Source organism: Gorilla gorilla, chromosome 15, assembly GCF_029281585.2.
Source record: "Gorilla gorilla gorilla isolate KB3781 chromosome 15, NHGRI_mGorGor1-v2.1_pri, whole genome shotgun sequence".
Taxonomy (NCBI): domain Eukaryota; kingdom Metazoa; phylum Chordata; class Mammalia; order Primates; family Hominidae; genus Gorilla; species Gorilla gorilla.
Genome location: NC_073239.2, coordinates 31,814,581 through 31,835,054, shown reverse-complemented (window position 1 = coordinate 31,835,054; position 20,474 = coordinate 31,814,581). Strand labels below are relative to the sequence as shown.

At 40.3% G+C, this 20,474-nt stretch overlaps 1 protein-coding gene across 7 annotated transcripts in view; it reads right to left on the bottom strand.

Moving 5' to 3' along the window:
• Positions 1 to 328: 328 nt before the first annotated feature.
• Positions 329 to 20,474, bottom strand: part of STXBP6 (syntaxin binding protein 6) — a 238,706-nt gene continuing 218,560 nt past the window's right edge. For all 7 annotated transcript variants that reach the window (XM_019010233.3, XM_055361146.1, XM_055361144.2 and 4 more), the window contains 2 exons: positions 9,708 to 9,865; positions 329 to 3,401 (listed from right to left, as the gene is read on the bottom strand). In XM_019010233.3, the coding sequence (XP_018865778.1) occupies positions 3,378 to 3,401; positions 9,708 to 9,865 (182 nt within the window). In that variant the 3' untranslated portion in view covers positions 329 to 3,377. The remainder of the gene's footprint in view (positions 3,402 to 9,707; positions 9,866 to 20,474) is intronic.

Genomic DNA, 20,474 nt, shown 5'->3' with positions numbered 1-20,474 from the left:
CATGAGATAAAATGAACTCAAATGGAGTACATCACTGATATCAGCAGAAAGGTAATTATTAATCAGCTTAATTGCTTCACCCAGGAGAAGGAAACAAAAAACTTGCTGAATAGATGCCCATTGTCTAAATTAAGGTTAGCTCTTTAGTCTTTATTACATTCCAAGCTGTTTCATTAGAACATCATGTAATGACATTTTATCATCATGCTAATACTAGTTCTGAAGTTTCCCCTTAGGCACATAAGATTTTCCTATTAGCATAAAAAATGTGGTGATGTACTTATTTGGTAGTGTTTTATAGATTTCATAAATAACTGCAAGAAACAAATTTCATCACAGAGTTAAAATATTTAATGACAAAATTAGGGTTTGTTGTAATAGTGAATCAATAGAGCAGGTGTTACTTATCTCTGAATTAAACAAAAATTATATTTGACATCTCAGAGAACTTCTGAAGAATAACTGTATGACAGACATCAGTAGTGTCACAATTTCTAAAATTAAGAGCTAAACCTATCTTTAATGCCCCTTATTTAGAGCATCCTGTAAATAATTTTAAATAGATGCACAACCTTTGCTAGCCACAAAAGTAGTATTAAAACAGATTTCACTGTAACTTAAGTCTAACACGTAATCTGAACTTCTTCAGAGCTTGAAAAAAGGTAACTACTGATCATGTTACATTTTACAAATACATTCTTTAATATGAAACATTAACCTGAATAACTGCATACTTTCTGTACACAGGTATCTAATAATACTAGTGAGAAATACTACAGCTATATTCCAGGAAGAAGTGGTAATACTGGAAAGTTTCTTTCCTTTTTGAGTTGTCTATACAATAAGTCCTTCACAGAAATATAGTATCCCAAAATTCATAGAGAAGTGCAGAAATGAAACAAACAAATGAAGTGTCTTCTGACAAGCTCAACCAAACAAACTGGTCCCAAATGATGAGAGTTATTTTGTCTAAGACTGTATTAATACTTTGCACTGCAGCACCTTCTACAAGAGGACAGCAAAGAACCTCACATGTGTTATCACTGGGCTGCTCTGCAAGAGGCTGGGAGGTAAAGGAGGGGCAGGGATTGCTGTTACAGCCCTCTCTGTTGTGGGGAGGCCTAGGTAGGACTTTGACACTGAGAGGTCAATGGTATGAACGCAGCCTGGAAACTAATCATTAGAGGTGGCTAATAAAGATTTGGATGGGCTTTCTTCTAATTCAGGCTATTTCCAATGAAACTTAGGTCTAAAAGGATAAGCAAAGAGTGAGGAAAGAGGGCAAGACATGGAATACTTATATTTATCAAGAGTAACTATTATAATTCTACCAGGGAAGAAGAATCTTGGGTTTCACAGTATGCTTATGACCTCATCCTCAGCTACTTTGGAATCAGCTTCCCAAACATTGTTGTTAGAGAGTTGGCAACCAATTCTGTTCTTGAATTTGGCGGACTGTCAGGGGGTTTTAGATTTATCCTTTCAATTATTTATACCAACTCTCTATCTCTGAAACCAGAATCCAATTTGGAAAGATAAATACATCTCTGTGTGTGTGTGTGTGTGTGTGTGTGTGTGTGTATTCTGAACTGAGATCTGCAAACAAAATCTATTTGGAGTGATATTTGGGGCTTTTCCTAGAAATTAAAATAGCTTCCAACGGTACTCACCAAATGGCATGTTCCTCGCTTCTTTAAATTTTTAAGACACCAAAAAGAAAGTATAAAATATTATAGTTAACTTATACAGTTTATTAAATTTTATAGAGGGTTTTCTTGAATTGGATCATCTAAAAGGATTCTGAAATTTGTCTCCGACAAATCTCATCTCCCTTTTAATGTGCACCATCTAATATTTTTTCCCCCCAATAGACAAACTTTCTCTCTCCCTGGGAATGCTTTATTAGGAGAACTTCAGCTATTTAAATCAGTATTAACAATCCAAAAGTCATCTTATGCTCCTATGTAAGAGGCTGCAATACACATCGACTCAATTGGCAAAATGGATAGGATGGAATAGATAGGGGTCCTGAAGATTCAGGCAGCTTAAAAATCAATGCGCTGCAGTGGTAGGCTTACAATGTGTCTGAGATGTGCAGCTTGTCTCCTAGTTTCACAAAAAAAGCACAGCTTTTTTTATGTTTAGCATTTTAACCCTCTAGGAAACAAAACTTCTAGACCCTAAGCCCCTTATTATCTTGAGTAATAGAAAATCACGAGGTGTGTGACCAACTGTATTGAAACTGACCGCAGTGTAAAGGTTTGTGATTGTGGTGTTTTATATCAGACCAGGCAAGGTGCAATTGCCACGAAACGCAATTTGTCAAGAAACTCACATATTAAATTACATTAAATAAACAGATAGCAAAAACAACATCAAAACCTCCAAAATCCAGATACCAAGAAACTAAAGGCCCTCTCCCAAGGACATTATGAAGGTCTCTCTAAAATAGGCATGACTGTAAAAAGACAAGACAAACATTTTAAATGCACTACTTGTTCACATTATCATTGACACAGACCTTTATCTGGACAAATCAATTTTTTGATAAAAATATAAGCACTTTTCCATACCAGCGACCATCACTATGACAGTGACAAGAGAAACATCTGTGAGTACACAGAGGGTTTTAGGTAGGCTTTTACTCTCAAATTTTTACCCTTCATATGATAATTCCAAGTAAACACCCTGGATACAAGTAGCAAGAGTATTTAAACTGTAACTCAGGAAAGAGATTTCTATCTGCGATTCTGATTTTTTTTTTTTTTTTGAACGCTGGTGATGGTTCATGCAAAAGATTACTATGCAAGGAGCAAAATCTAAGACTGCTGTTTTCCCCAATAAATTCAATTGTTTTCCACAATGTAGAATTTTAATCTTCAAATTAAGTGTAGCTAGGACAGTGAGTGAAACTAATCACTGCTTGACTTTTATTTTCATCTAGGAAAAATAACATCTGATGTCACCACATTAAAATGCCTTCCTGCTTAATATCAGAGAAAAAAATACATGTTGCCAGTTTAGACTCAGCGCAGTTTATCATTTGGTCCAAATTTCATATTCAAACTACAAAAAATATTTTTTAATAAAGAAAACATATTCAAAACATACATATACACACATACACACAGTGGGAGGAGGCAAAAACCCAAAATGAAGCTGATGCTATTGTAGCATTTATTAGCAAGATCATTAGGGAAATGTAAAAATGCAACACCCTTTCTTTCACATTAACATCTGAAAAGAAAAAACAAAAACCACTCTAAGTGTCCAAATATTGGAAAAAAAGAAGCAAGCGGAGGTCCCGAATTCTTGTAAAAACTGCTGAACAAACTCTTCAGTTTCTCTTAAGAAGGGTCACCAGGATAGGTAGTTTCTCAACATTTGTGCTTCATGGCAAGCTAAGGAGAGAGAGGAATGAGAAAAGTAAGACTTTATTAGCAGGTATTAGCAGAGAGATTTCACTGTGCTGCTCCCTCTCCACCTCCACAATGAGAAGCAGCACCAAGATTCTACTCTCTGTGGCAGATCACCATTACTAATTACAGTAGCACCTTTAAATGTGCAACATTTTCTCAAATAGCTCATGGGACATTTCATTTGTTACTTTTCCTTATGATAGCTCTGCTGGTGTATGCATCCAGGCGGGAGGGAGTGCTGTGTGGTGTTCCTGCATCACACTGAAGGAACAAATGAAAAAACCAATGGATAGGCAGAATGAATGAATTACCCTAGGAATAGCTGGGGTTCCCAGCTATTCAGGAGAAGCAACACCCCTGAATTGTATTTACTGGCATCTCATGAAGTATTAAAAATCAACAGCTTTTAGTGAGACAATCTACAACCATCTATTTAATATGCAGCCTGGACGTTCAACCAAGTCCACAGCCCTTCACAATTTAATTGTGTTACTGACGAGCGCCAAAACACACCAAATCCCGACTTTGATTTATGCCTTTCCCATTGGTGTTTGTAAAACACAGTCTATTGAAATATTAGGTCTTTTAAACGGGAACATCAAATACCACAATATCAGTCAATATTTTCCCAAGCCCAGCCAGCCCATGATAATGTATTTAAGGAAATGGTGTGCAGGTACAGAATATAAAATTAAATTTGTCCTCACTTTTCTTAGCCAGATCTTTTCCAAGGAGTTTATACAATGATGTGAACCAGAAGGCAGAACAGAGGCTGAACTGTAACTCCCCATGTATCCAGAGTCTGATATCAGGGACTAATTCCTGTGGTTGGGGCTGGGAACAACTGGGGTTAGGGTTCTGTGGCTCAGAAATCCTTTGAGCAAAGAACAGGTGATTCTCTGCAGGCAATAACTTTGCAGAAAGCCCTGTCATCTGCATCCTGACCAGGCTCTCTGCCTTTTAAGAATTAGTAAGGCCGATCCTACTGATTTCACCCAGCGGTGCTCTGCATCATTTTGGAATATGTCACTAATCCATTTCTTCTGCAAAACCCAGGGCAACCTGAGTCTTCTCTTTCTCTTCTTGACATCTTCAACAAATAAATTATAACCCTGGGGCTGCCATCTCAGCTAAGCCACCAGCAAAGACAGGGTCGACACTCACAAGAAGTGTCCCCAGCCAGGTTTGCATGTGATAGAGGGACCTTTGGACCAGTCCTCATGTTGATAAGTTAATCTCTGCTTGGGAAACCTCAGCTGAAAGAGCTCCTGGTCCCTCTGTCTGGTGATGCCAGTGAAGACCTCCACAGATCTTCTGCAATGCTAACGCCAATAGTCAGTCAACTGTCAGACACAGGGTTTGGGAAGTTCCGAATGTGCCCAGGCTGTCCTGCTGAGTGATGTGGGTTCTTGCCAAGAAGGGTAGAGGTGGCTAAGGACTCCTGACCTCAAGGAGTTTATAGTCCAGGAAATATATAGTCCAGGTTGGTGCAAATGGCAGAGCCAGGGCTCTAGCTCAGGTCTGTCCCACTTCCTGGCCACACTCTGAACCTCATCATTCTACGGCCTCTACTTCTTGCTCTGCTTCTAGTTTTTATACATTATTCAGCAACATGGACCACCACGTCAACACAGAGTGGTTAAGTGTTGTGCATAATAAATACTGACCATAAATATTTGATCAGTGCTGCTGTCCTGGTATTCAATGAGCTGTTAACTTTCAACCAATGGGCTTGTGCCAATTTACCCACAGCTATTAATCTTCAGCAGTGATTGTGCTGCTGTTCAAACCAGACCCTGGTAACCAGGACAGTGCATCTGGAATGGAGCTAAGGGGAGCCCCCGGGCCACGACCAGCTAAGATTTGCACAAATACAGTTAAGACTGGACATTTTGCTATTTGAGTATTGGCATGGTCCAAATGTTTGTGTTTCCCCAGAATTCTTATGTTGAAACCTAACCCCCAAGGTGATACTATTAGAAGGTGGAATCTTTGAGAGGTACTTAGGTCATGAGGGCAGAGCACTCATGAATGAGATTAGTGTCCTTATAAAGTGGCTGAAGCGAGACCCCTCACCGCTTCCACCATGTGAGGACATGATGAGGAGGTGCCATCTATGAATCAAACAATTGGCCCTCACCAGACACAGGATTTGCCAGTACCTTGATCTTTGACTTCTCAGCCTCCAGAATTGTGAGAAATAAATTTCTGTTGTATATAAGTCACCCAGTTTATGGTATTTTGTTACAGCAGCTTGAATGGACTAAGAAAGTAGTATCATTTTAGTTTTTGTTTAAAAATTCCCTAGGAATTAGGAGCGTTAGAATATGGAACGCAGGGAGGTAGAGCAGAAAGAGCACTGCATGAAATGAGGTCAGGATACCTGCTGCTGCAAATCTGCTGTATGACCTTGAGCTCTAAAGTCACAGCTGCTCCACACCTCAGCCTCCTCTTATGTCTATAAAAAAGTCTCCAACGCTAAATGCCAATGGATAAATTTAGGTGTCAGAGTTGTTAAAATTTAAAATTTCCTTTTGATATATTTTGCGTTCTTAATATCTCATGGAAAGAGTTCTCTTTCAATGCTATGCATGTAACCTACTCAACCTAAAAAATGATAATAATAAAATCATGACTGATACCAGGGAGATATCGTATCAATATATTACTGTTGATAAATAATAAAATCATGTATTTTATTTTTTATAATACTATCATGAAATAATAGTATTATTTTATAATAATATAATATTATATATTATAAGACCTGTGCTCCTAAGACCCAGACCTGAGCTCCTTAGGTAGTAAGGATAGAGGCAGCCATTCCCTCACAGCGAGAGAAAGGCCACACGCCCTTTCTTCCCCCACACACGTAGGCTAGTGCAAAACAGGGCAAGTCAATGTTTTTTTCTGCAAGAAATGTCATCTGAGGATGTCTGAGTGTGGGTAATGCTCTTGTCTACTGACTCACTGCCTATGGCGGGGCCGTCAAAGCATTGCATCTGCTGCAACGTTGTGCTTTTTGGCAAGGGAAAGTGAGCAGATCTGTTTCTGCGATTGTGGTGCACTTTCCTGAGGTTAACTTTGCATGAAGCCCGGAGCTCAAGAAAGGACCACATTTCCTCAAACCAGGCTCACCAGAGTGGAGGTGGGGGAGTCAGTCTAGGAAGGCAGGGCGGAAGGATCATTTTCTATCTGCACTGTAGACAACAAGCACCTGCGTATTTTGAAGTCAGGGTTGTGCAAAAGTGACCCATTGACTCTTGCACCTGGGTCACTGCAGGAGTCCTGGAACAAGTTAGAAGGCCAAGTTATTTTCTACTGGACTCTACAAAGGTGTGCCAACTCTCCAGCTGGGGTTCGGTGCTCTTATTCAACTGGGAGCTCTAGGAGCTGCCACCCGGCATTGCCATTTTCTGCTCAGGACGCTGCCATGTGTTCTGGCCCCCACTTGTAAGCACAGCTTACTCCTTCTGAGTCAACAGAGCCATGCTTGTCTAGGGGGTAGAATGCTTGGGTTCCATCTCTGAACTCTCCCCTCACCAGCAGGCCTGGCTGTGGCTTGTCCAGTAAAATGACAGCTTCATGGTCAGCCTATGCTAGCAGGTCCAAATCAAGAGTCCTGGTCCCTGGGAGAATAGCCACACCTTATCTAGAGAGGTCAATCTGCTCGTTAGGAATACTGCCAGCACCAGTGATTCATAGGCACACATCCCAGTTTCACACAACTGCAAGTCTGGCCATGACACTCTCACATTCTCATACACATTAACAGACACTAGTAACCCCTCCTCTTCCCCCCGAGATGACCTAAGGGAGGGGAAACCAAAATAAACACAAGCTGTCCATGCCTCACCCCTCCCGAGTGAAAGCAGGTAACTGCTAGGCATAAATTTTCCCACTGGTCAAGCCAGAGACCCCTTTGCCTTTGGTGGCCGCATTAGTTTCTATCCTGATGGGTCCTGTTTCAAGGGCTGACCTGTGTTTAGATAGTATCAACATTTAGCATGAGGGCCCTCCCACCCTTTCCCTTTGGGTTTGGGAGGCACAAAATCTTCTCCTCCATTCCTTCCCTGTCCCTGTGTTGAGGATCCTCAATCACCAGTATCAATTCTCCAATCCCTCTACAGTGCTCATTATGTGACTGAATAGGGCAGGGTCAGTAGAAAAAAAATTTATGAAAATGATTACAAATAATAGTAATTCAGATTTATATGTGCTACATACTGTGCTAATAGCTTTGAACTCATTCAATTCTCTGAACACTCTAGTAGGTAGGTACTATTCTCATAAAGAATAGTGCTCTATTCTACTGATGAGAAAACTGAGGCTTAGAGAAATTAAGCATTTGCCCAAGGTCACCAAGATGGTAAATGACAGAGCTATATTCAAACACAAGATGTTAACTACTATTCCATATTGCTTTCCCAATTGCCTCGCAAACTTGGCCACAGTATCAGGGAAACAGGGCTACCAGGGCCAAGAATTCAGGCCATCTGGTTAGGTTATCCAATCCAGTGTTTGTACAGCCCCCTCTGGGAGGGACGCCTACGTGGACGACATCCAGGTATTGTCTACGCCACCTTAGGAAGAGCAATTTCACAATCTTCCTTGGTAACCTGGTTCATGGTTTAATCATTAACCTAAACTCTTGTTTTAGCAGAATTTTATCAGCGCACTATTGATTGCTCTATTCTGTGTGGGAAGACATGAAAGAAAAATGCCTGTACTATCACCCTTCCCAGAACTGAAGACTGTTATAAAGTTATTCCCTTTAGCCTCCTCTACCCAACTCAACAACTTAGATGTTTCCCCAGATTTCCACTATCCGTCTCCCACTGAAATCACGGAAGCTGCTGTTGTTGTTAAAGAAGCTGAGGCTGTAACGCCAGCATTTCCATGTCATCATTATCTCTGTGTCACAGAGGCTGGAGAAAGGAGGAAGGAACTAGGGAGACCTTCAATCCAAGTTCACTCTCTCTGCCTCTGCACCAACAGCAGCAATCTGAGGCTCTGGCCTCCAGCAGGGCTGTCTGCATTTTCAGATAGATCTGGCCAATTCTCCTTGAAGGAACTCCAAATGGGCCCCATGGGCAACAGTGCAGTAAGACCCTGTCACGACAGAGAATGAATGAGACGACAAGACAGCGCTGTGCAAAGGGGATGCAGGAAGAGAAGGCAGGGGTCATCCACTCAGAGCTGGATCCCCAGCTGGACCTGAGCATGAGCCTCCAGAAGAGGTCACCGCAACTCAGCTGGGAATATTTTTCTCATTGCTTTTTAGGTTATCCATCCTTGTTTCCTCAGCAGAAGTGGTGTTTCTGTTAAAGTCAGTTATTTTCTTCCCCGAAAGGTCACCTGAAAAGTGTATTTGAAGGGCCAGATCATAAGCCTGACATGCCAACACAAGTCATCAGCAGATGTTGTTTCTGGAAGGCTAAATTCAAACCACTAACCACAAAAAAAACTGCCCTTTGATCTGAAGCACAACAACAGTAATAAATCCTCTTTATCACCTGACCAACAGGGCCTCTCTTTCCTCTGGTTTGTGACTGCCTTAGATAGCTGGCTGCCAATAAAAACTGCCCCTTTCCCTTCTAAAAGGCACAGTTCTCAGTGAGTATGAGAATGTGCAGAGTGCGCACTCAGTCACGCAGGAAATGCCCTTCTCTGGATTCAGGGGCAGCAGGGAGTATTGCTGACAGCTCAGCGCTGGTCCGGTCAAGCTCAGAGCCCCAGAATTGAGGCCCTGAAATAACAATCGACCCCTCTCCAAGGGAAAACTAGCCCCGAGGTGCGTAGTTCCCTGGGACTGGGGCTTGCTTTGTGTCTGGTGAAGAGATAAGGACACACTGCTAGACTCAGGATGAGAAAGGGACAGCATGGAAAAGCAAGCACGAGCAGCCTCACGTCCTCCATGTGTTGGCTAAGTGGGGCAGGGATATTCGAAGACCTGATGTCTTCTCCCCCACCCCGTTTTGTGCCTCGATACTTGAGCCCTAAACTTCTGAGCAGGAACTAAAGATGGTCCATAGTTCCTAAAGATCCAAGGTCAGAAGGTCAGAGATATGGATGAGGACATCAGAAAAGAGCGAAAGAAACCAGGTAGAAGAAGAAATTTTCCACGACTCAGGTGTTTAGTTAAGTAGCAGATGGGAATTACATAAAGGGGAAATAGAAAGCTTAATTTTGTATCTCTCATCACAGGAAAATACTGAAATAAAGTTTCTTGGCACTGTAGCTCCCCAACACCCCAGAGCTGAGAAGCCTGCCCCTCTCTTGGCCCACCTTGTGCGCAGTTTCTGCAAACTGCTGGGCGCTGTTCTTCAGGTCTTCTGTCTTCTCCTCTGCTCGGCCTAATCGCTCTCCACGCTCATTCAAGGCCTGGCTTGCCTTCTGCACTGCGCTGGTCACGCTGTCAGCAGCTGAATGGAGGATGCTGTTTCCTGAAAGGAGGAGAGCAGGAGCATCAGAAACTGGCTCAGCTGACTCACAGTGACCAGACTCCGGCAGGGTGAATACCCTGTAAGAGGAAGGCAGGTCACACTGCAGAAAGGCCCCTTGTCTAGTGTCTAGGAAACAAGCCGACATTTCTTTTGATTGGGTTTGACTGACGCACTTGCAGCAAGAACACCCACTGACTGCAGGACCTAGGAAAATCCTAAATGCTTCTCTATAAACTCATCACTGACATGCCAGTCATTTCCATTCTGCCAGTATTCTATCTGATGAGGCTCAAAAGGATGGGGCCTGTCTGGATTTACAACTTGGCTTGCAAAGATAAATGAAAACATTGACAAGTTCACAGAATTAGGCAAGGTCAATGAGACATATCTGGATCTTATGTTATTTCCTTTTGACCTGTGGTTTCGGTGAATAACCATAGGAAAACTGGGACCACAGAACTTTTCTAGATAGAATGCTCTATATTCCTTCCAACGCCTCTTCTTCATTTTACCCCTTCATCCAGCAAGTAAAGAACACCCCAAAATGTACAGCTTCATGTAAGAGTTATGATCCAGTCTCAAAGCTCAGAGTAGATGTGTCTGCTCCCAACCTTGGATATTGTACCATGGCTCGGATGGTTGGGACTCCTTACCTCTGATCTCTAGTATGTGAAATACGGAGCCTCAGGACCATACTCAACCAGCAGGTACAAAACAGTGATAGAAACCAGCCCTAGAAGAAACTTGGTATTCCCAAACTCAGGAGTGGTGATACCAAGAAAGTTGAAAGCCATTGCATCTCAGAGGGTCATGCATTCCTGACATCCCATTTGCCGGGACTGGGCAGCAAAATTCAATAGTGAAGAACTTGCCGATGCATAAATCACTGAGAAATAGCAACTTGCAAAATGACAACCAAAGGAAATTTATAGCTGTATTTTGTTAACATTGAGTGTGAGATATTTAATGGCATTTTATATAATGACTTTATGTCTTTGAATAAGTTTATTACATCATTTAACTTTGTACCTGGGATGGATACATCTAGCCACAGACAGCTTTTAATAGAAATGCAATTTCCACTGGTCTCAGCTGCAAAGGGTTCTTAATTTCTCCTCTGTGGGCACAGTCTGTGGTTTGTGGAAAAGGATCTCAGGCAAAGAAAGTGCCTGGACTGGAGGAAGCACTTAGTAAATGTTTTTCCATTTTTCTTCTTTAATGGTGGATTTCAAGGGATTCAATTGTGCACTAAGGGGAGGAGAATGGGGTTAACTCAGTGTTACTCAGTTGCATCAAGCACTACATGAACCAAGATAAATCAGCACAGATAAATAGGCAGCAGAGGAAATGCAGTTCTAGGCAAATCTGGTTGAATGCAAGGTTGGAATGAAAGGTCTGGGTCTTCAGAACAGATTTAGGAGGAGAAATCTTGGTCCCCTTTGCTTTCATATCATACTCATAACTATGATAATAACCTATCCATGCTGCTCAACACTTGAATAGCACTTTGCAATCATAAAGCACCTTCACGAATATTATCTCACTTGATTGTCACAATTCTACTGATAGGATTGAGACTAGCAGAGGTTAAGAGGCTTGCACAATACCGTATCACTAGGGAAGTGACATGGATAGCACCTGAGCCTGGTTTTCCAGTGACTTTTCCTTATTCTCTACCTTGTTCTTTGCAGATACGGTGTTGGTTCAGAGAAGCAATCACTAAGACAGAATTGTGGGCAGACTAGCATACAGATAGGTTTTGACAGGTTATTTCCCAAGGTAACGCCTGACTGTTTCTGTCCTCAAGGTACTCCTCTTGGTAAATTAAGAGTTATTACCCATGCCACATGGAAAGCCAAGTTTTCTCAAAAAAGGAAGAGGCCAATGGGGTGGAACAGGAAGATGGGGAAGGGCGCAGAGGAGTTGGGAGAGGGCACAAGAAAAATCTCCTTTTCCTGCCTCCTTCCATATATTCACAGCTTAGCCACCAGAGGACTGGGAAAAGATAGGGCAGGGAAGCTGCAACTTCACCACTAGGAATAGCTTCCTAAAATCAAAAGGATTTTAGAATTAGCTGCTATAAAATTAAGAGGGTGTATAACCAAGACTTGCCTTTTCCCACTGGAATTAACCTGCATGATCTTCACTCGTGTTTCTGGAATGAACCCACTACACATAAGCCTTGCTGCTTTGTTGCTTGAAATTAATCTTGCACGTGATGTCAGGTAACATCACACTCAGTTTTATATGATACTGTTTAACAGGAGACATTATAACTCATAGAGAACCAGATGCTGTCTTTGCTGTTGAAAGATGACATTGCTGACTACTGCCAATAGGAAATCCACCTTCAGTTATTTTCAGGCATCAGGATGAATTCGAACAAATTTCATTTCCTTGGTTGAAATAACCTCTTCCAGTTTCAATTCTACCCACATTTTAGGCCCAGTGAAGTCCCATCACCTTTATTAAGCTTCAGGTCAATTCCAATCTCTCCCTCCACTCAACTCCCTAAGTAATATCTATATCATTCTTGGGTACTTAATTAAGTACAATCACGGGCAACTCTTCTCCTACTTGACTTTTTCACCTGTAGATGCAATGACTTCCCAGCTGGATTACAAATTCTCAGAGTGCATCATTTTGCTCTGTTGACCATTCCCTAAATCTTTAATATTTTTCCTCTATTGACTTAGATCCTCTGCTGACTTATTTTCTTCTATCTGGGATCCTCTTGCTCAAACTGTAATCCCAGGGTTCTTTCCCTCACTCTCTTCTCCTTTGCACTCTACAGACTCTCTCTGGAGCAATCTCATCCAGCTCTTGACTTCCATAACCAAATCCTTATCTTTCACTAGGTCATGCTGCTGAGCTCCAGGCCCATAGGTTTCCTTATGGAAAAAGTCCAACAGAATGACCCAAAGTCATCTTAAGTTCAGTAAGTCAAAACCTCAACTCATTATCTTTTCCCTCCACACCTGTTTTTCCTTTGGGTCCCCTACTTAGCAAACAACCCCAATATCTGCCCAGGTCCTGAATCCAGCCGGAAATCTGGGAGTCTAGTCTAGACACCTTCCTCACTTTTATCCCATACAACTAAAGGTCACCTCCTATACAGTTCTCTACACTCTTGCCTTTTTACCATCCTCTTGCCTCACATATACACACAATCTTTACCACATCTATGATAATTACTAGAAATAAAATTGCTGGTTCAAAGCATACAAACATTTTTAGGCTCTTGGTGTATGTTGAAAATTGCTTCCCTGAAAGATTTATTCAACATTCAAAACTATTCATGAAGTACATACTATGTGCCAGGCACTATTATGTTGACACAACTGGCAGAATGACTTTAAGGGAGTGATTTAATTTGTCTGATCTGTAAAATGTGGGTTGTGCCATTTGCCTCATGTGCCTACTGTGGAGATGAAGATGTACACGCAGTGTCTCCACGTACTCAATGGAAGTTTGTCCCTCCACCCCCCTTAAGACTACATCTTCTTTCTATGTAATTTTGAAAAAAATGGCACATCTCACCCAGTTCCATTGCATGTCACTCTCTCTTCTCTCCTATCTTGGGGCTAAGTGTTTTGAAGCTTGCAGAAGATACTCCTTACATACCTTTGTATATCCTGCTATATGTAGCACAGCATGTTGCCCAGACAGGGAGTTTCACACATATTTATTAAATCACGGCATGTTTTGTAAATAGGATGCCTAACTCAAAAGTTGGGACTCATCACATTGTGCTGAGTTAAATCTGGAAATAAAGCAGCCTCCTGAGGCCAACAGCATAGTAATTCTTTCTAAGTAGATAGGAAGCATATTAATACCCAAATTTATTCAAGCAGTCTGAGAAGCTGTCAACCATGGCAAATAAAGTCGACTACTTTTGGAATTAGTCTCTGGAGATAGAGCAGAGACCAATCTTGCTCCACTGATCTTGCCTTCATATCAGTTCCACTTAATGTGTGCTTTTAAAAAAATATATCTGCTGACATCTTTTATGTTAAGTGATTTAGAAGACTTCATTGAGAGAGCAACTGGAGATAAAGCTACAGCATTGTGTTCAGTCACTGAGAACACAATGAAAAGAAATTTAAATGTATAGAAAAATGAGAAAAAAGAGTAAAGTATATTGAGAAGTGATAAACAAAGAGAAAGGAGGAAACTTTTTAAGAAGCACATGCAATACACCAATAGTTCAATTATCAACATAATTTCATTTGATTACCCTACACATCAGGGTGTATCTTGGTAATTAAAATCCTTAATTCTATTGCTAGTAAAAGGCAATTTCAACAGAATTTTCAGCAGCTACTTCTATAAAATACATACAGAGATATTTGAAATATAAAATATTCATCCTGTTTGGAAAATAAGGCAGCAAGAAAAGAATCTAAAACATAAATAATAAATATATGCCCATCTATACTCAGTGCTGAGTCAATGTGCTTATCTAAGAACACTCTTTTAGAACAGAGATTTCTTAACAGCTTTGCTTGGACTACTTCTATTCCATAATCAATTTAACCACTTAAGAATAACTACCCAATAAACCCCACTTATCTAAACTAACTTAGAGGAAAACCAATTTGAATTTTGGGAAAATATAAATGTGTAAAATAGATATGGGTTCTAACAAACACAAAAATTGGTAGGGAGACCTATTATATTTAATCTGTTTATAGGCCAGGAACATTAGTGACTCTCACATAATATGCCAAAAGTATCCAATAATAATTTATTCTCTGCGTAGATGAAGTAGGCTATATTCTATTCTCATCTACTGAGTTATTTTTCTTAGCAAAGCTATTTTCATGGTTAGTACCTAAGGTACAATTAAGTCTTATTAAGTATAAGTGACACACAAATTAATTTCACTGGATACAAAAAGGTAGGATTCACCTAAGACATGTTTTTTTCTTTTTTCTACTTTCGCTCTGTGACAATTTCATTGCTCAGTGTTTCTACCACTAGAACATATATTAGCAAAAGAAAAGTCACATAGAGATCTGGTTCCCTGACAGCCTGGTCTCCTTTCAGTCCCAAAGCTACTCAGTGTCACTTAGACACTGTTCTGCTTCCTGTGATGAGTGGCTCTACTTCTGCCCCCATCCATGGTCATTCAGTTGCATGATAATCATGATGCTTCAAAGGAGGCTCTGTTTAGTACTGTGACTGTCACTAAATATTTTATAGATGAATAATAATTTAAGTATTAATGATGATATTAGCTTTTACTTCTATGAACAGAGTGATTAAATGCAAAGCCTACCCGGTGATAGAAGTTGGTTCTTAATCCACAAAGTCCATTAATTATCTGTGAATTTAGGCAATACCAAGCTCTTTCTATGTTACATTGATTAATCAATACTAAATCACATCACTGCATTTCAATGTTGGATAACCTCTAATATCCTCTTTTAAGATGGAGATTCTTCCAAAAAGTTAAATTTCATCCATACTTTTGTGGTAATGACTAACCAGAAAAATTCTTTTAAAAATTCTGGTTACATCAAGCCTTTCCAAACGGAAGAGTTGTTAACCCAAGCTGGGCAGGATGCAGTGTGAACATCAGTCAATCACAATCACAGAACAGCTACCATACTAGGTGGCAGGTACTATGGTAAGATATTACATTCCTCAAAGGGAGATATTCTTACCCTTATGTTACAGTTAAGGAAACACATGCACAGGGAGGGGAAGTGGCTTACGCAGGATTAGCCGCGAATTGACTCCAAAGCTCTTAACATCTATGTCAGCATTTGCCAAAGTGGTTCTGTGAGTTACAGTGCTCCAAGGAAAGCTCAATTCTATGGCAAAATGACTTCGTGAAATGAGATCTAGCCATGCTCCTTTATTGCAGAACTTTGGAAAATCTTTAATGTGTTAATGTAAACTGAATGAAAAGGAGGTAGGGGTGAGAGCAGGACAGGTATGGTATGCAGAGCTTCCCAAACATATTTACTCATGGGGCTTTTTTGCCGAGTATCTTAGTAGGGTGAAATTCCGCAGAATTTGTGCTCAGAAATGCTACAGTAGACTACACTGACTCCTAAGTTAAAGGAGGAAAAATAAATTCAGGCTGTCCTCATCAATTTAGTAATAGACAGGTCATGTAATTACATTCAAAAGGCTTGCTTTATAGAGGCTATGGAACAGATAGCGTGCTCAATGGTGGTTTCAGAATTATCTTTTGTCTCAAGTTGGTGGCTAATTTCAAGGACCAAGAAACTTACTTGTTTGTTGCCTGGAGCTGGATGACAAAGAAAAATGGACTTAATGCTCAGGAATACTTTGTAAGTCCATAAATGCAAAAGCCTACTTGAAGGACACCTTGGAATTATCGATTGCTGTTGTTACCAAGCGAAGAATGGACCATTCTATTAGGTCTTCTTTTGGCATTGTGAAGTAATGCAGTGGAACACCAGCCTACTCCCAAGTCACAAGCATGTCTGCCCCAGAGGCTAACTAAAGTCTCAGGAAAAAGCCCAATGCTCCCTCCCTGTCGTATAGACAACTATGAGTTCATACTCTCCTCTCAATTCACTGTTTCAATCTTCTCATTGACAAGGATCAAACATTTAGGATTTTATTCAGGTCTCTTTAAACACTTAAATTCAGGATATGCATAAACACTCATGGATATCTTTAGGATTTACTTAACCTTGGTTCTTATGAATAGTTACAGGGTATCAGGAGAATGAATTCAATAATACTTCCTTTGGGTCTGTTTTGTTCAGAGATTATCAGGTTCTCAGAATACAAGGAACACTTGTTTTGAGGTTAAAAACCTAATGTGGCTCTAAATTTGGTAAAATGGATTTTGTTCTGTCTTGGGTATGTTTGCTGACAAACCAGCTATGATCTACAGGTCTCTACTTTTATTACAGTTGGCAGCTAGGGACTTTTACTCTAACACTCTAATAACTGTTAATTTCAAGTCCTTATATATACAAATTGAAAACTCTTTACACAATGCTACTGGTTAAAAAGCAAATTTTCTTCAACATACTTGCTACTTACCAGCTGTGTGACCTGAACAAATTACTTACCCTGTTGTGCTTTGGTTTCCTCACCTGTCCTAGAGATTGGTCTAGTATCTGTCTCATGAGGTTGCTGTGAGGAATAAATGAGGTGATGTGCAAGTGGGGCATTTACAACAGTGTTTGGCCCATAGACACTGAACCTTAGCCATTACTAATGAGATTGTTATCTGGCACTGGAGAGTCTTTCTGTTAAGCTCTCTACTTAGCTCATCTTTCTTTCCCTACTCTCATCACCATGAACATTCGTGAAGGAGGAGTGTGCCCCTACTGTTACTTTCATATGCCACAATTGTTTTGAACTTCCAGGGGACCACCTCACCCCATGCTAACAACACTGTTCTCTCAAACTCACCAATGACCCATCGAGTCCATTGCCTATTTTATGTTTCCTCCAGTTGGCCATGGGACCACAAATTGACTGACTACTTCTGAAGGCTGCTCTTCCTGTTGGCTTCTAAAACGCACTATTTCTTGATCCACCCCCCGACCCCTATCACTTTGATTCTTCCTTCATTCCCTTCCTGATTAGAGATACAAGGTCAGAAAGATCTAGGCTTGAGACTGACTTTGCCAAATATCAACTATGTGGCCTCAGATAAGTTACTTAATCTCTATGAACCTATGCTTTTTCATTGGTTTAATGTCAATAAAAAACAGTACCTATTTTTGGCCAGGTGTGGTGGCTCATGCCTGTAATCTCAGCACTTTGGGAGGCCAAGGTGGGTGGATCACTTTAGCTCAGGAGTTTTGAGATCGGCCTGGGCAGCATGGAGAAACCCCATCTCTATAAGAAATACAAACACTAGCTGGGCTTGGCAGTGCATGCCTATAGTCCCAGTTACTGTGGAGGCTGAGGTGGGAAGATGGCTTGAGCCTGGGACACTGAGGTTTCTGTGAGCTGAGATGGAGCCACTGCACTCCAGCCTGGACAATAGAGCCAGACCTTGTCATAAACAAACAAACAAACAAACAAACAAACAAAAGTACTTATTTTTCATATGAACTAGTGTGAGAACTAAATGAAATACATATTTAGCATAGGGCTAATAATGCAGTATGAGCTCAATGTACTCTGTATCATTAGTAATAACTGATTCATTCGGCTCACTTATTACAGAACATGTGCCAGACACTGTCTATATTTGTCTGCTTCACAAATTAAAAACCTTCATATTAACCCAATCTTTTCCTTCCTGCCCTTCTTCTGATATGCTCCTCCTACATTCATTGTGTCAATTAATGGCTCTTCTGTTCACCTACTCTTCTACTCTCAATTGACCTGACTCTTAACCTCTCCATCATATCCCACACCAAAATGCTCATCGAATCCAGGACACTCTCTCTCAGCAAGGTTTCTTTACTTAGCCCTCCACATTATTTCTAGCCCCTATGGTACTTTAGGTTCTATTTCAGACTTACTGGACAAAGATAGTAGCCTGGATGTTGTTCCTGCCACTAGTCTCTAAGTCCTCTAGTACCTGATCCTCCTTCTATACTGGTAACCTGATCATGCCACTTTCTCATTTCCATGCTTTGCTGCTCACCCATAATACAACACAACCAAGAAGGCCTTTCTTAATCTAGTTCCAGGCTATTCGCTTGCCACCTCTGCAGGACCCCCAACCTTTATCTACTGCTTCACTGTTTCTTGACAGATTATAGAAAATCCTTAAAGTTTTATCAGTTTCTTACTATGTAGAACATACAACAAATGAATTTGAAAAAAAATCCACGTGAATAAAAAGCTTAACAAAGAACATTGCATCCAGCTCTGTCCCTAAGGGTGTTCCGACATCAGCAGTGGCACTTTTTTTTTTTTTCCAGCATCAGTATTGAAATGCAAGCCTCGCACTCAGATTTAGGTGTCTAGCAATATTTTCTGCTAGAAGAAAGCAAAGTTCTTTGGGAAGCAGCAGATTCCAAGCCTTTGGGCAAGGAAAACTCAAATAGGCCTAAAATACCTTATTATTGCCAGATAGCAAGGATACCTCTAAAGATGATAGGGACAGTGCTAAAATGAAAAAGAAAGCAGTTTAAAGGAGATCACTGGGCAAGATCACTGATGTGATATTTAGAACATCAATAGTAATAAAAGTTATCACAATAAAGATAATTACAGTAATTGTATATGACTTCGTGGAAGCCATAATTTCTTAATGATAAACAAGAGAGTTAACATAAAATGTACAAAAATGAAGTTGAAGTACAAAACAAAATTGATTATAATTGGATGCTTTATTGATTTTAATTAGTAAAAAGTATTAAAATATCTGGGTATTTTGTTTAAGTATTTATCTACATACAAATGTATGTATTTGTCTCTATCTGTGTGAGTAGCAATGGGCAAATACAGAAAACTACGAGTAAGCCAAAGAATTTCAGAAAGAGTAGAAAGTTACAGAAAGGACTAATGAGCATTAATGGTCAAACATATCCACTAGGTAGAAAGAATGATGATGCATTCCAAAGTAGTGAATGTGTTCTCCTCTTTAGAAATTTGGCTATCTATTCAGATCAGATTGCATCTCCCAGGGGAAGAAACTTCTAGACAACGTGACAAATTATAATTAGATATTAATAAGGTGCCTGTATGTTCACAATAATGCTAATATACAAGAGCGATGCACAAGAATGGCATAGAGAATTATGTAACGCTGGCCAAGCAATGTAAAGGATGCACCATTCTGGGAGAAAACCCATCAAGTTGAAATCACTGGGCGTATGTGAAGAATATAGGCTTAAACGGTGCTACTGAGGTGAAACATGAGGTTCCCATGAAGACCCAGTGAGATACTCAGGGACTCAAGTTTGAATCACCTTGGGAGAATAAACCAGGCCCTGTGCCCCCACTAAAAATCAACTGATTGCCAACTCAATCCTCTAGACTCAGGAAATATGAAAATAAACACTTTGATTAAAGTTGAAAGATCTATGAAGAAGAAAATAAATAATGAAGAGAGAAATTAAACCTATGGTGTTGCTTGTTCATTACAGGTTTAAATATAATATTCCTTTAAGTATTGTAATTATTATTTTTGCATATGTCTTGTCTGTTTAAACAGACAGGAGTAAGGAATGAGGTATGAGGCTTACTATCCTTTACAGCAAGAAAAAGTGAATTTATTGTACTCTTTGATTTAAAAAAATATGTATGCAACATTTAGGATGTGTCCAGCCCAAATTGGTTCTTAGAGAAGTTTTACCTCAAATTCAAATTCTATCTCAAACCTATTGTCCTGAAGTCATGAGGTTCTCTGGGAGTGTAGCATGATTTGCTCATGTAAAATAAACTCACACCCCCATTGTTTTAGATTGGAAAGCAACTTAGGGGTCAAGTTCCTCGACAGAAAACTGTGGTCAAAGGGGCGAATGAAGGATTTGCTCAAGGTCACACCCGAGGTAACAGAGCTGGCCTAGAAGCCTCGTTTGCTAAATTAGAGCTCAGTGAGGTTTTCAACTTACTCTAGGTCTTCAAGCCTTTTACTTGAATATTCTCTAAAATTAAAAAAAATATATGGAAGCTGAGGGTTTTAATTTCCTTAAAACCATCTGTG